Genomic DNA, 15035 nt, shown 5'->3' on the forward strand with positions numbered 1-15035 from the left:
TATAACAAGTTCTTGAAAACGTTTTTAACAATTTTTTTTTTCCAAACGGAAATTTTCAATGAGGAGAGACGTTAAACGTGGTTTTTAAGCAACAAATACTCATCAGAAAAGTTTCGGATGAAAATTTTCTCTCTCTCTCATGTTCTCACGTGTGTGTGTGTATTACTGATGGACTTCTGGTTTTCTCTTTTTTATTAAACACACTTCGTATTTCTTGAAAAAGTTTTAAAGGGGTCTCATATCTTATTGACATGGTCAAAAAGCCTTAAAAATATGCTATAGAAGAAATATCATTAAAAATGTTATTGAACCATAGATTCATTTCAAATTTAATACGCGTATTTTTGATAGTACATATATGATATGCTATGCCAAAAACAACGCGATTTACGGATCTCCAATATTTATTCTTTTTTGTAAATTTTTAGAACATTAAAAAAAAGCATCGTTAGTACCTTCGCGTATGATAGAATATCGCACCATCAATGTAATTGGATTCAAAATAAAGGAAACTTCATAAAATGAGTCAAAACATTTGAGATCCAATCATACTAATTTGAATTTCAAATAAGATTGAGTCGAAATTCCATATTTTTCCTAATTTTATGAAGTGTACTTTTTTATTTTTATTTTGAATTAAGTTTTATTTATTTAAATTGATGCAAACAAATTTTATCACGCGTGCAGTGTTAATAATATTCATTTTTTCCCCTTAATATTCGAAAACCTGCAAAGAAAAACAAAGGTGTTAAAGGTACGTAAAACATTATATTGACATAGCACAGCTTATAGAATCGGAAATACATGCACAAAATTTGAAATAAATCATTATTATATAAATCAATAAATACGTTGTATTTGTATTTGTAAATAATATTTTTAATGATATTTCTACTAGAGCAATAGTTTTTGAGGGTTTCTGACCATGTCAGAGATGTTTTAAAACAACAATATGATAAGTGTTAAAGCCCGTGCGTATCCATGTATTTGTGATTCGCCGTAGGGAGGCGCTTTGGGAGAGAGTAGGGGGATCGACCTCTCCGGGGAGGGTCGGTCTTTTCTTCTCTCTCTCTTACAGCGCGCTCCTCAATAAGTTTAAGTTTGGGTTCTCTACTTGAGAGACACGCACGTACTTTACGGGGCCTCCGTTCGCCCATCTTAATGATTGTTTCTAAGCTGTTTTTAAGCAATTAAATTAGTTATTATTGTTACTCCATAGTGTTGCGAACTTATGTGACTCGATTCTCTGTCTCTGGTGAGAACTAGTTAGCTACTGAAAACAAACATACAGTCCACAAAAATACATTGGTCCGTCGGAGCACCGGAGGTAGTGGAAAGACGCCATTCAAACCACTATGGAGCGCATCACCGTCCTAAATAGGAAAAGAGGGACTATCAAGGCGAAAGTCTCACGTCTTGAAGGACAGCTAACTGATGATGCTGAACTGATGGACATCGTTCAAATTCGCAACAAATTGAGCAGTGTCGCTGAAATTGCGGCTGACACCAGAAATCTACGAAACGACTTCTTTGAAGTGCTCAAAGACGAGGAGGTAGAAAAAGAGGAAGAAGAACTCCTTTGTCTTGAGGACAGGATAGAAGGAATCAAGGTTCGACTAGATAGACTTCTCTTAGATGAAGTGAGCATAGGCTCAGAAACAGAATCATCTGGGAAGGCTCAAGGCAGGCGAGGGCTACAAATGAAACTCCCTGAGCTGCAGTTAGCCAAATTTGCTGGTTCATTCGAAGAGTGGAACACATTCAAGTGCCACTTTACTGCGGTCATCGGCAACAACGGTGGACTTTCGGATGGACAGAAACTGCTTTACCTACGATCATCGCTAGAAGGAGAGGCAAAACATGTGGAAACGCCAGATGATACCTACGCATCACTGATGAAGGCCTTGGAAATGAGATATGAAAACAAGCGATTCATAGTGAACAGCCACATCAATGCCATTATATGTTTCCAGAGGCTAGAAAGAGAATCCTCGAGGGATCTCAGAAAGCTAGTGGATGAACTTTGCAAACATCTTAGAGCACTGAAGCTCGTCGGATTGGGGACCGACAAGCTCTCAGAGTCGCTTCTGATAAACATCGTGCTTCAAAGGGTTGACAAGGAAACAAGAAAGAGTTACGAAATGTCCTTATCTTCCAATGAAGTGCCTGAGTGGAAGGACTTTCTAGAATTTCTCCAAAAACGTTGCGCTGTGCTAGAGAACATCGAAAGATCAAACATCGATTCTTCTTCGGTAAGAGTGAAAGCACCAAAATATGCCGGAGGAGTAAAAAATTTGGTGTTGGAGACAAAAGAGCGCGAATCTTGCCCAGTTTGCTCCGGAAAGCATGCAATTTACAAATGCCGGAAATTTCTGAACATGCCAACGGGGGAACGCTTTCATTTAGTGAGAGGGAAAGGTCTATGTTTCAATTGCCTCTCGAATTCACATCGCATAGCCGGTTGCCAAGCAAGAAGTTGCAGCCGGTGTGACAGAAAACATCACACCCTTCTCCATAGGCAAGAAGTAAGCGACAATACGTCAAAAGGGAAAAAAGAAAGTGAAAGAGGTCGGGAGGAGAAACAGGACAGCGAAGAGAAAAAGATGACCCCTTCAGCTGAGCTCGACCCTCCAAGTTCAACATCGGGGTGTTTTGTTTCGGATAGCTGCAAGCAAACGCTATTGTCCACGGTGGTGATAAGCATCATGGATATCAACGGGGAAAGGAGACCCTGCAGAGCACTTCTCGATTCTGCCTCACAATCGAATTTTATTACCATCTCATGTGCAAGATCGCTGGGGCTGAAAGAAGAAAGAACACATATATCTGTGTCCGGGTTGAACGGAGCAACAAACATCATCAGCAGGAAAATTCGAGCTACGATTGTTAACAAGGAGAGAATTGCTGAGGAGATAGAGCTGCTTTTAGTTCCGAAGATCACTGGTTTAACTCCAATGAGGCCTGTCAACGTTGCCTCCCTCCGTCTTCCAAACCACATAAAGTATGCGGACGCCAATTTTCATTCTCCTGGAAAGATTGATGTATTGCTCGGAGCGGAGAACTTCTTCCAATGGATAAGGGAGGGAAGAATAAATTTAAATTCCGGGCTGTTACTCCAAGAAACCGTTTTCGGCTGGATCGCCACTGGCAGAGTCCCACAAGATGGGAATAATATTTCTACGTGTCACTTACTGACAGAATCCTTAGAGGAAAACTTGAAAAAATTCTGGGAAATAGAAGAGGTGAATGATCTCTCCCCTTGCCTTAGTCCCGAAGCCATTCAATGCGAAGAAGATTTTTTGCGTAGCTACTCCCGCAACAACGATGGTAGATTCATTGTCAAGATGCCGCTGAAGGTAGACGAAAATGCTCATCTTGGACATTCAAGGAGGACCGCTGAGAGATGTCTCAATTCTCTGTGGAGACGTTTCGAAAAAGATCCAAATCTCAAAAAATTGTATGTGGACTTCATGACGGAGTATAAGGAACTACATCACATGAGTGAGGTTACCGATGAAGGTGAGACAAGCAAGGTGTATTATCTGCCTCATCATGGAGTCTACCGGCCTGAAAAAAGTACAACAAAGCTACGGGTTGTATTCAACGCATCGAGCCCTACATCCACAGGTGTGTCACTGAATGACATAATGCCCAAGGGTCCAGTGGTGCAAGATGATCTATTCTCAATTTTGCTCAGATTCAGATCGCACAAGTATGCATTCACAGCGGACATCGAAAAGATGTACCGGCAAATATTGGTGGACGCAACCCAACGAGACTTGCTGAGAATTCTATGGAAAGATTCTCCTCAAGGTCCCAACAAAATGTTCCAACTGAACACCGTCACATATGGCACGTCCAGTGCCCCTTTCCTAGCAACTAGGACTCTTGTGCAATTAGCGCGGGATGAGGGAATGCAATTTCCTTTGGCAGCAAACTGTTTGCTCAATGATTTCTACGTCGATGATGTCCTAAGTGGTGCATCGAGTCTGGAAATAGCCAAGAAGTTGCAAACGGAGCTGATAGAGCTACTCCAGTGTGCGCAAATGAACTTGCGCAAGTGGTGTGTGAATGTGGAAGACTTGATGCCTGCATCACCAACCTACAGTGCCCAGGATTATCCAGTGCCAGACGGAACCGAGTCTACTGTGAAGACCTTGGGACTCTGTTGGAACTCCACTCAGGACTACTTCTCATTCAAGGTAACCCCTAAATCTTCTCAGTACACAAAGCGAGCTGTATTATCTGGAATCGCTACGATATTTGATCCTCTTGGCCTTATCGGCCCCGTCGTTGCTAAGGGAAAAATATTCATGCAAAAACTATGGCTACTTAAACTTGATTGGAATGAGCATTTGCCTCACCCCCATGCTAGAGAGTGGCATAAATACATTTCGGAGTTGCACGAAATAGAGACCTTTCGAATTTCCAGATTCGTTGGCATAAATCCTGAAAATACGGTTGAGTTGCATGGGTTCGCAGATGCATCTCAAAACGCTTATGGCGCAGCTGTTTACATCAGATGCATTTCTCGTTCAGGTGACATAACCGTCAGGCTGTTGTGTAGTAAGTCTAGGGTTGCACCCCTGAAATCGCTTACAATACCAAGATTAGAGCTATGCGCAGCACTGCTATTGTCCAAATTGATTCGTAAATCAACAGTAGCATTACGAACGTCCTTCGGAAGAGTTATGTTGTGGTCAGATTCCACTATTGCTTTGGCCTGGATCGGCACTTCGGCACACCAGTTGAAGACCTTCGTTGCGAATAGAGTATCAAGCATACAGGAGCTGACCAAGGAATATCATTGGGGTCATGTCTCTTCGTCCCAGAATCCTGCAGATCTTGTATCTCGAGGCGCAAACCCTAAAGAATTGCTTGATAATTCACTGTGGTGGAATGGACCTGAATTTTTGATGCAACGCATTGATGTTCCTCTCCATGATTGTGAAGATAGTGTTACAGATGCTTCGTACTTGAAGGAACTAAAACCGATTGCGGGCACCACACTGACCATTGTCAACGACGAAAAATTGTTAGATTATGTCCTGAATATGTCGAATAACTATTGCAAGCTTGTGAGAATTGTTGGATACATTCTCAGATTTGTACACAATTGCAGAAACAATGGTTCTTATCGAAGCGGGCCCATTTCAAGTAATGAATATGAAGGAGCAGAAACTACACTGTTGCGCTGGATTCAGCTTAAGGAGTTCTCGCAAGAAATAAATCGTTTGAAAAATAGTAAATCTCGTCACCTCAAGGGGTGTTTGAAATCCCTTAATCCGTTTATTGATGACAAAAACCTTCTTCGCGTAGGAGGGCGACTCCTCCATTCTTCATTAGATTTCGATCAAAGGCATCAAATCATTCTTCCAGCGAAGAATAAGTTGACTGTTCTAATTTTTGAATTTTTCCATAAGAAGTACCATCACATCGGGCCGCAAACATTGCTGTATTATGTTAGACAAAGATTTTGGCCGATTAATGGAAAGAATTTGGCCAGAAAGGTCGCTCACAATTGTGTTGCGTGTGTAAAACAGAAACCAGTGGTGGTAGAGCAGTTGATGGGAAATCCTCCACCGGAAAGGGTTAATATGAGCTCACCATTCATCAACACCGGCGTAGATTTCTGTGGTCCTTTCTTCGTTAAGTATAGGTTTCAGAGAAAAGGTGCTCTTCATAAGGTTTATGTGGCAATATTTGTGTGCATGGCCACCAAGGCTGTTCATATTGAGATGGTTTGTGATCTAACATCAGAAGCATTTGTGTCAACTCTAAAGAGATTCTTTGCCCGACGTGGCAAATGCGAAACACTATTTTCGGACAATGCCACAAATTTTGTCGGCGCCCAACGGGAAATAACGAGACTTCACAACCTGGTGAAGCACCCAGACGACAAGTTGGGAAATTTTCTCGTCTCAGATGGAATACGTTGGAGATTCCTCCCACCCAGGGCCCCACATTTCGGTGGGTTATGGGAGGCTGGAGTCAAATCATTCAAACATCATTTGAGGAGGGCAGTGAGCAACTCTCATTTCACCTATGAGGAATTCACGACAGTTATTACCGAAATTGAAGGTATCCTCAACTCTCGTCCCCTCACCCCAATTTCATCGGATATCAATGATTTTGAAGCCTTGACTCCTGGGCATTTCCTAATCGGGCGCCCAATAAATGCTATGCCCGAACCTGAGCTTATCGGTGTTCCCGAGAATAGACTTTCTAGGTGGCAAAGAGTGGAAAGGGTAACTCAGTTGATCTGGAAAAGGTGGAGTTCTGACTACCTAAGTCATTTCCAGCAACGTAACAAGTGGCAATTTCTGAAGGACAATGTCAAGCCAGGAATGATGGTCATCTTAAAGGAGGACAACCTTCCCAAGTGCAATTGGATCCTTGGAAGAATACTAGATGTAATCCCTGGACGCGATGGCTGCATCAGAGTAGCTAACGTGCGTACGGCCCAAGGCACAGTCAAAAGACCTGTTTCTAAACTGTGCATTCTTCCCGTAGTTATCAGCACCAATTGTTAGACAGTGACCAATTGGAATTACTAGTGTAAATATTGCAAACATTTTATTTAATTCATTGTGCACTTCGCATTGATTCGTATTTACCTTTAAATTGCACATGTCATATGTTTACATAATTTGAATTCATCTGCAACTTATGTATAGTATGCAAATCATTAGTATGTATAGAGTGCAAATCATTATGTTAGTATTTTTAGTATGATAATCATTAGTATGTTTAGTATGATAAATCATTAGTTTGTTTAGTAGGATAAATCGTTAGTATGTTGTACAGTTCAAGTGTAGAGTAATGTGATACGTAATTTGAATGTGTTGAAATATAAATATTTCAAGGCCGGGCGGTATGTTAAAGCCCGTGCGTATCCATGTATTTGTGATTCGCCGTAGGGAGGCGCTTTGGGAGAGAGTAGGGGGATCGACCTCTCCGGGGAGGGTCGGTCTTTTCTTCTCTCTCTCTTACAGCGCGCTCCTCAATAAGTTTAAGTTTGGGTTCTCTACTTGAGAGACACGCACGTACTTTACGGGGCCTCCGTTCGCCCATCTTAATGATTGTTTCTAAGCTGTTTTTAAGCAATTAAATTAGTTATTATTGTTACTCCATAGTGTTGCGAACTTATGTGACTCGATTCTCTGTCTCTGGTGAGAACTAGTTAGCTACTGAAAACAAACATACAGTCCACGAAAATACAATAAGCATGTGCTGGATTAGCAATCTCATGTTTGATTAACAACCAAGACAAAATTTAAATTAACAATATCTTGAAACATGTTTTCTAAACAGTTATTTTTTCAACAAGTCTCATCAGACGTATTTCAAACAGCAATCGCCTCAGTATGATCTCTTAAAACAAGTTTTCGAACAATTCCATTAGGAATGTTTTCCTTCATGTTTTGTTTCCATGTACTGTAGAATCTCGACTATCCGGTGTAGTGTCTTGGCGTCATGAGTTCACCAAATCATCAGAGGTGTCTGACGTAACCATTGAAAGTTGATAACTCCCATCATTTTTATCGAAACTATTTCGTCCCACAAAAAAAGAGAAAAAAATGGTAATACATGAAAGTCAACTGCGCGTGGATTTAATCACATATCGAAGGCAAAATTGGACGAGCTGAAGCTTAAGTTAGTTAATTTTTTAGCCTTTTTCCCCCCTTTTGTATTGCAACAGTAAGTTTCAGCATTTGATGCTCTTTTTTTTTTGTACTCTCGAACTGTTGCTTTTAGTGACTGTAGTAGTCGATACCACGACCCCGATTGCTTTTTATAGGAGAGATCCGAGGCATATCTTCAAAGCCAATCGTAAACTGTTTTTAAGACGATCTTTTATCTTCCTTTTTCTTCTTAGTCGTATAGGAAAAATCAAATGCTTTTCTTTTGGCTAATTGGTAATGCTAATTCCTAATTCAAATAAAATAAGTTATGCATATTAAGGTATATCCGACTACGTTTAGTACGTCATTTTGGAAGAAAATATCAATTTTGATTATTTTAATTTTCATTAAAGCCTACTTCTTTTATGATTCCAAAACAGGTCTTGTATGTTTTGTTTGTAATATAAACCCAACAAGAAAGGAACAAACGAGAAAGGTTGAAATTTTCGTAAAATGTATTTAAAGTTTTTGTTCACGGATTACTTGTAGGTAGAAACGTAGCACTAAAGTGAACGTAATTTAGGCTCTAAAGATTATAATATATAATATAACTTCACTAAGTTTGTTGCCAATTTGGCAATATTTACAGAGGAATGCGATACTTTTCATTTTTACATAAGATAACGACCATTTATAGGCAAAACATGATGTAATAAATGATAAATAAGAACTATTTACATGATTCCCATAACAATATTTATATTCTTGGAGAGAAAGAGAGACTTCCTTTTTCCTGCTTTTCTGTTTATCCGGCCCGCTCTTCCACCACATTAGGTCGGATATTCCGGATTCTCCTATACTTATGGATTATTCGAATTTTCCACCATTTTGAGGATTCATTATGTCTTTTAGTACATGTCTATATGTATATGTTATAGGTATTTAATTTGGTCGTGCATACCTTTTTCGAGAAAAACCGAAACTATTTAAAATTACGTTTTTTGAATAAAAATATTGAGAGATGATAAATGCAGATCATAATGATGTCGAAAAAAATTATTATATCAATATATCAACTAAAAAAAATACACCTGAAATATTTATTACCTTTTACGACTAATGGGGGAAACAAGAACGAGAGAAAAGAAAATTAATCCATTTCCGTTTATGAAGTCCGTTCCATGGAAACTGTCCTAAAAAACACACACACACTTAATATTTTAGGGTAAAAAAAAATTATTGGAAAAAAAAAATTGTGGATGGGAAAAGGAATGGGGGAAAAAAATATACAATACTGTACAAAAAAAATGGGGAAAAAAATGTAATTTTTTTCCATTTCCCCTTCGACAACGAACACAAAATGTAACAATAAAAAATGAATGAAGCAGTTTTCGAATCAATGTTAGGATATGTTGACCATTTTCCCCATTATCGATACAATACAATTTTAGCACGAGGTAAAGATGAAATTGGTTATAAGAGGTTTATGATGGCGGTGGTGGTGGTAGTGGTCAGCAATTGCTTTTTACTGTCCAGTTTCCTATATATATACACACACACACACACACATACTCTAGGACCTTTCTATTTCTACAAAGTTTAATAAGATAAATTGAAAGTAAACGTGATTTCTCTGAAAATAAATTACCGTTGTAATTCTGTAACAGTACAATGACAAATTACGTTGAAAGCCTTATTATTATTGTTTTTTTTTCTCCTCCTTATTTTCGTTATGTTATTACAGTAACGCTATTATTGTTTTTCTTCTTTTTTTCCTATTAAAAAACTGGGGGGATTTTGCCGCTGTAAAATTTCTAAGTTCTGTCACGTTCGTCCAAATCTCCGCTCCACATTTATTTAATACCTTTTCCGGTAAATTTCACTTAGGTGGATTATCACAAGCTTGTGTATGTGTGTGTATAAATGGTATATTAGGGGTGTTTTGATCCTAAAAAAAAAGTGTATTTTCCTTCTCTTTTCCTGCCTGATGTTCTTGTGTGTATCGACGTAATTATTTATATCTATTAACTCGTAATAAACGGTTGGATTTTGTGTCGGTTGATTGTGGTGGTGACATTAATATATATATATTTTGTTTTCCCTCCTCACCCAGCTGCAATGATCATGGTCGTGGTAAATGTGTACTTTTTGGGGGATAGTTTGTAATCATTTATTTTGATCGAAAACGCAGCCGGTGGTACAATGCTCATTCAGCGAGCTTAGCAGTAGCTGTATGAGAGTTAGGCCGGGATTACACTGTAAACGTTTTAGAAATGCTCTTTGATAAAACTTGAAAAATGAAACCAACAAACGTACCGGTCACTTTCGAGACCAATGTAACCAACTGGCTTATTGGTTGTTTTTTAGTTTTGTAAAATATATTTTATCAATCTTTCATAACCTAATGCCAGCCTTAGCCATATCTGTTATACTGTTCAGAATTCTCTCTTGTAGAGATTTGATCTAATTCTTGTGTTGTAGTTTGATTTTACAAGAATGTTGTATAATCGAACTATACTTTTTGTTATCAATTGTTTTTAGCACATATATTTGATTCTATATGCCATCCTCTGCCACTACGAAATTTTACATAACTCTAATACTTAATTTTTTGGAAAATTTTCAAAAGAAAAATGTTCTAAAAACAGCTTGCGTGCATGATAAAATTGAATGAAATCCATGTAATTAAAAAATGATTCAAAATGAAGAAAACTGTTGAGTTCATAAAATGATGAAAAAGATTGGAACTTTATTTACTCAATCTTATTCCAAATTAAATTTAAATTTTTTTTAAATTTAAAAACTTTTATGACCCAAGTATTTATGAATGAATCTCAAATCTTTTACGTCATTTTATGAACTGAAAACTTTCCTGTGTTTCGAATCAATTTTTATTAAATTTCATTGATGTCATGTAACTTTGTCATGCCCGTAAGCTGTTTTTAATGTGTGGTTTTTTTAAAAATTTGTTAAAGGATTAAATATTGCAAATATATAAAATTTTGTATCAGCGTAGGATAGCATATACAATCAAATACAGGGTGGGCAAAAAAGTCCGTAGAAACTTTAAAAATGAATAAAAACTGGAAAAAAAATCGAAATAAAAAACGGTTTGCAGGGTTAGCATCGCTAGGTTACGGGAATTTTTTAAAAACAGGAAAAAGATAACTAAAAAAAGAGCCGATAGGTGGCATTGACGTACACAAGTCACAGAAAAAGATACGCAAATAACGAACAGAGTGCCTCCAAATCGTTTATTAAATTATCAAAGTATGAGTTCCACCACCACAGGGAATAACGCATTCACCACATGCGATATAAGGCGTTCTTATAAACGTCTCCTTTGCATATTTCCATCGAAGTCGCTCGTATCAGCTCGTTTACCATGTTAAGAAGTAGGAGACTCCTTAATAAATAACGAAAGTAAACCTCTTAAATTGTGAAATATTTTCGACTGTCTTTAGTGATAATCCACCTGACTATTTTAGGAAAAAAATCTAGGCTTATTATTATAAATCTATTACCGTCTAAAATAGTGGACGATTTTGAACCTACTGCTCACTGGAAAACCTACTTCTAGAGTGCTTACCATAATTTTTTTTTTGTGTTCAATTTTCCAAAATTTTCTACTATCTTTTATTAGTTCACTCAACTTTTTCGTTAACTGATAATTTTTATAAGGTAAACTTATATTGTAATCTCTTAAGTAATTCATTCGAATGCTTTTAGATTTATTGAGAATTTTAGAATTTAGGTTTGCTGTACTGTAGTCTCGATAATCCAAGTTTTAAACGCTCGAGGTTAAGGATAATCCGCATTGATGCAATTTTTTGGAATTCCTCGGCACAAACCTTTCTATTTCTGTTTCTCACTAAGAATGCATTTTGTCTTAGTTTTCTTACGAAATGCAAGTACTTTCATTTTTAAGGTGTCTTGACTGAGGAGTCTCAGTCCTTAGCTGGATTATGCCTTTAGGCATATCTTTAGGTTCAGATAGAACAGTGGTTCTCAACCTGGGGCCATATGGCCTCCTTGCGGTCCTGGGACATTCTAGGGGGCCACGGGAGAAAATCAGAAGTAAGGTGACCCCCCCCCCCCCCACGACAGGTGGTGAAGGGAGTCAGAGCTATGAAGAGAGAAGCTTTTAAAGTGAAACATTGTGGAAAAATATTACTACTTTCAGAATCCATCAGATCCGTCCATAGAACCAGGGACATCTTAACCCTTGGGTCTATGTGGGCGTGACCCGGGTCTTCATGTCTATAATGGAGGGAGGGGACTAAACTATATGGGATCTGGTACTATTATTTTCATACGTAAGCTGTTATTTTCAGCTATGTATGGAGGGCCGCCAGAGCAACGGTTGATATGTTGGGAGGGTCGATTTATCGTGCAGGTTCGTTGGATCGTCCCGTATTTTACACAGACCGGTTTTTACCATATAGTTTGACTCCTGGAAGAGACGATAATCCATGCCTAGTCAGGATTCGAGAGACTGATCTGATTTATTAAAATTTCATTCAAAAAAATAGAAAGTACGTCACTCTTGGATGAGGGGTAGAGGGGGCCATGGATAGGGCAGGGGGCCACGAGAAAAAAATGTGATCCATAGAGGGCCATAAGCTGAAAAGGGTTAAGAAACACTAGGATAAAATAATTCAGGCGGTGAATAGTTGTCTGTGAATTTTCCGTAAACCAAGTTTGGTTCATTTTATGAAGAAAATTCATAATTTTTTATAAATTATAATAGGAAAATAGGAAGGAAATAAATTCTTATGAATGAATCTTAGAATAATAATTCTAAATGAATTATAAAATTAACAATAGATAATTTTTTTTTTTTTTTTGCACTTTGTCTCGTATTTTATTGGTTCCGGAAATAAAATATAGCCTGACTTGTGAATGGCCAGTCCTTATTTTTTTTTCTGTATTATTATCATCCCGTAACAAAATTGCAAGGGCGGGGCTCACACGTTCTCTTTAGCGCTTTTGATTGATTGTGCAGCTAAGCACCTTTATTTTATTATTTTGCAGAACAGATATAGGAAAAAAAAAGAATTATATATATATATATATACACGTATATATCAAGCACCATACATACAATATATACAAAAAAAAAATTACTAGATTTCTAATAGATGTTGGGTGATTCTCCCACTCACAAAATACTACTAGGTCTATTTTTTTTGTTTATTAGAAGTAATTTTTTTTTTTTTGGGCCGCCTATAGATATTTTTTGCCCCATTCGGACTTAATGATAGGGAATACTTCTCTCTGTGGGGTTTTTTTTATACTATTTTTTCCCCTATTCGACATGAAAAGTGATGTGACATTTACAGAAGCAAAAAAGATGAAAGAAAGAACTGCTGGTAACATTAATGATGGTGATAGTCAATATTATTACTATTTTTCTTTTTACTATATGTATGTTTATTTTTATTATTATTTTTTTTTGGGGGGGGGGGGAGTCTCCGGTTTCATTATTGAACGAAACATTCTCTGATAACATGTATCATGTTTTTTTTGTTTTTTTTACATGTTGGGAACTTTCTGTGTTCTAATTACTGGCCTTGTGCGGTCGCAGTGGTTGTGTAGATGGTTTTTCGAAAGGATATGAAGGCCAGGAGTTTGATCCTGGTGATGGCTTATTGGAGTCCTAAACTTTTTTCCTCTCGATGCCATATGATGTTGGTTTTCCGTGGTTTCCATAACCTGTGGGTGCGAATGAGGGCTGGATAAGTGGCAAAAAAAAAAATGAAGAAAAAAATTTTTAGGTGCCAAAAATGTTTTTACCTGAATGAAAATCCAAAATAATGCTTCTTTTGACTTTTTCAGGGCGTAGTGACCCGCTTTCACGTGGGCAGATATGCTGCTATTAATTCCAAACATTTCGTGCAGCTCTCAGCCTGGAATTTAGAAACTATACAAAGAAAATTTCCAGCTCTAATGTCAGTTTTTTAGTCTACGTGGTGACCTGGCGTCAGGGATTTGTCCAGCCCTGGTGTAAATGAGCACCAGCATTCTCGTTTAAAAATTCCGAAAATGTATTTATTCTTTCTAAGGGTCATTACAGATTTCAGAAAATAGATAGTAATTAACACGTTAAGCATGAAGGTTTGAGGTCACATACACTTGTATAGTTTCAACCAGTGTTATCCGAAAATATAATCTTGAAGAATAATTTCGCTCCTGTCCAAAATTTCAAGTGGTATGTTTGTAAAAAGAGGGTTATTTTTTTGTTTTTATCAGTGAGAGATAACTCTACTGAAAAATAATTCCCTGAAATTTGAAGGAGAGTATTATTATTCCTCAGCAAAATTCGGAAGAGTAAAATTGAATTTTGATGCGTATTGGCGAGCACTGGTACCAGGATCCTTTTTTACCGATGACCCTTAAAATTTTAGGAGTGAAATTACTTTTCAAAATTATTTTATCCGATAACACTGCAGTACAGTAGTATGTAATATACAAGAAACATCATTAAACACTACAGTTTCTGTGCTGCCACCTTTTATCCTATAAAATTCACAACTGTTATAATTTCGCGAATAAAATTTGTGACCAGTTTTTGATTGACGTGCCGCACACACACAAAAGACACACACACAAAAAAAATACCGTGTGATATTACTAAATATTTTGTAAGTAATAATATTAGTTTGAATATATTGAATTTTTCTCCGAAATTTTAACAGTTGTTTGTGTGTTGTAAAATAACATTAGTGAAGCAAAATGTAGCCCTCCTTAGTCTTTTGAGATTGTAATCAAAAAACAACATGTCGACCAGAGAGAGAGAACCAGGTCTATCTGGTTTTTTCCTGAATGACATTTGTACTGTTTGTAGGTCTGTTGCTCTCTGTGGAGGGATTTTTTTAGTCTTTATTTTTATTACTACTCAATAAGACTGCAATAGAGTATTATATAACATGTAAGAAACATTATTAAACTGTAGTTTCTGCTGCCACCTATCATATAAAAACCACAACTGTTATATTTCTTTTCTTAAAATTGATGACCGGTTTTTCACTGATGTGCCATAAACAATATATATATATAATATTTAGTAATATCGCGGTGTTTTTTTGTTTATGGTACATCAGTGAAAAACCGGTCATCAATTTTAAGAAAAGAAATATAACAGTTGTGGTTTTTATATGATAGGTGGCAGCAGAAACTACAGTTTAATAATGTTTCTTACATGTTATATAATACTCTATTGCAGTCTTATTCGATAAAATAATTTTGAAGAAAAAGTATTACTGCTTACTCTTAGAGTTATTACTTACTCCTCTCTAAAATTTTAAGGGGTATTTTTTGCAAAACGTCAGTGCCGTCTTAAGGCATGGACACAACCGGGAATGGCCCGGGGGCCTCAAGAGAAGAGGGGGCCTCACAAAAATGCGAACT

At 37.3% G+C, this 15035-nt stretch overlaps 1 protein-coding gene across 1 annotated transcript; it reads left to right on the plus strand.

Annotated features, from left to right (window-relative positions):
* The first annotated feature begins 1355 nt into the window (after positions 1–1355).
* On the plus strand, positions 1356–6533 carry LOC149065276 (uncharacterized). The gene has a single exon (XM_089254132.1). The coding sequence runs from the start codon at positions 1356–1358 to the stop codon at positions 6531–6533; it is 5178 nt and encodes a 1725-aa protein (XP_089110258.1).
* The last annotated feature ends 8502 nt before the right edge of the window (positions 6534–15035 follow it).

This window comes from Pholcus phalangioides, unplaced genomic scaffold (assembly GCF_987345545.1).
Source record: "Pholcus phalangioides strain wild (caught in Gottingen) unplaced genomic scaffold, Ppha-v1.0 ptg000040l_1, whole genome shotgun sequence".
NCBI classification, from domain to species: Eukaryota; Metazoa; Arthropoda; class Arachnida; order Araneae; family Pholcidae; genus Pholcus; species Pholcus phalangioides.

Bases quoted from the DNA above. Each gene is read 5' to 3' on its own strand.
- LOC149065276 (XM_089254132.1), top strand. From the start codon at position 1,356: ATGGAGCGCATCACCGTCCTAAATAGGAAAAGAGGGACTATCAAGGCG.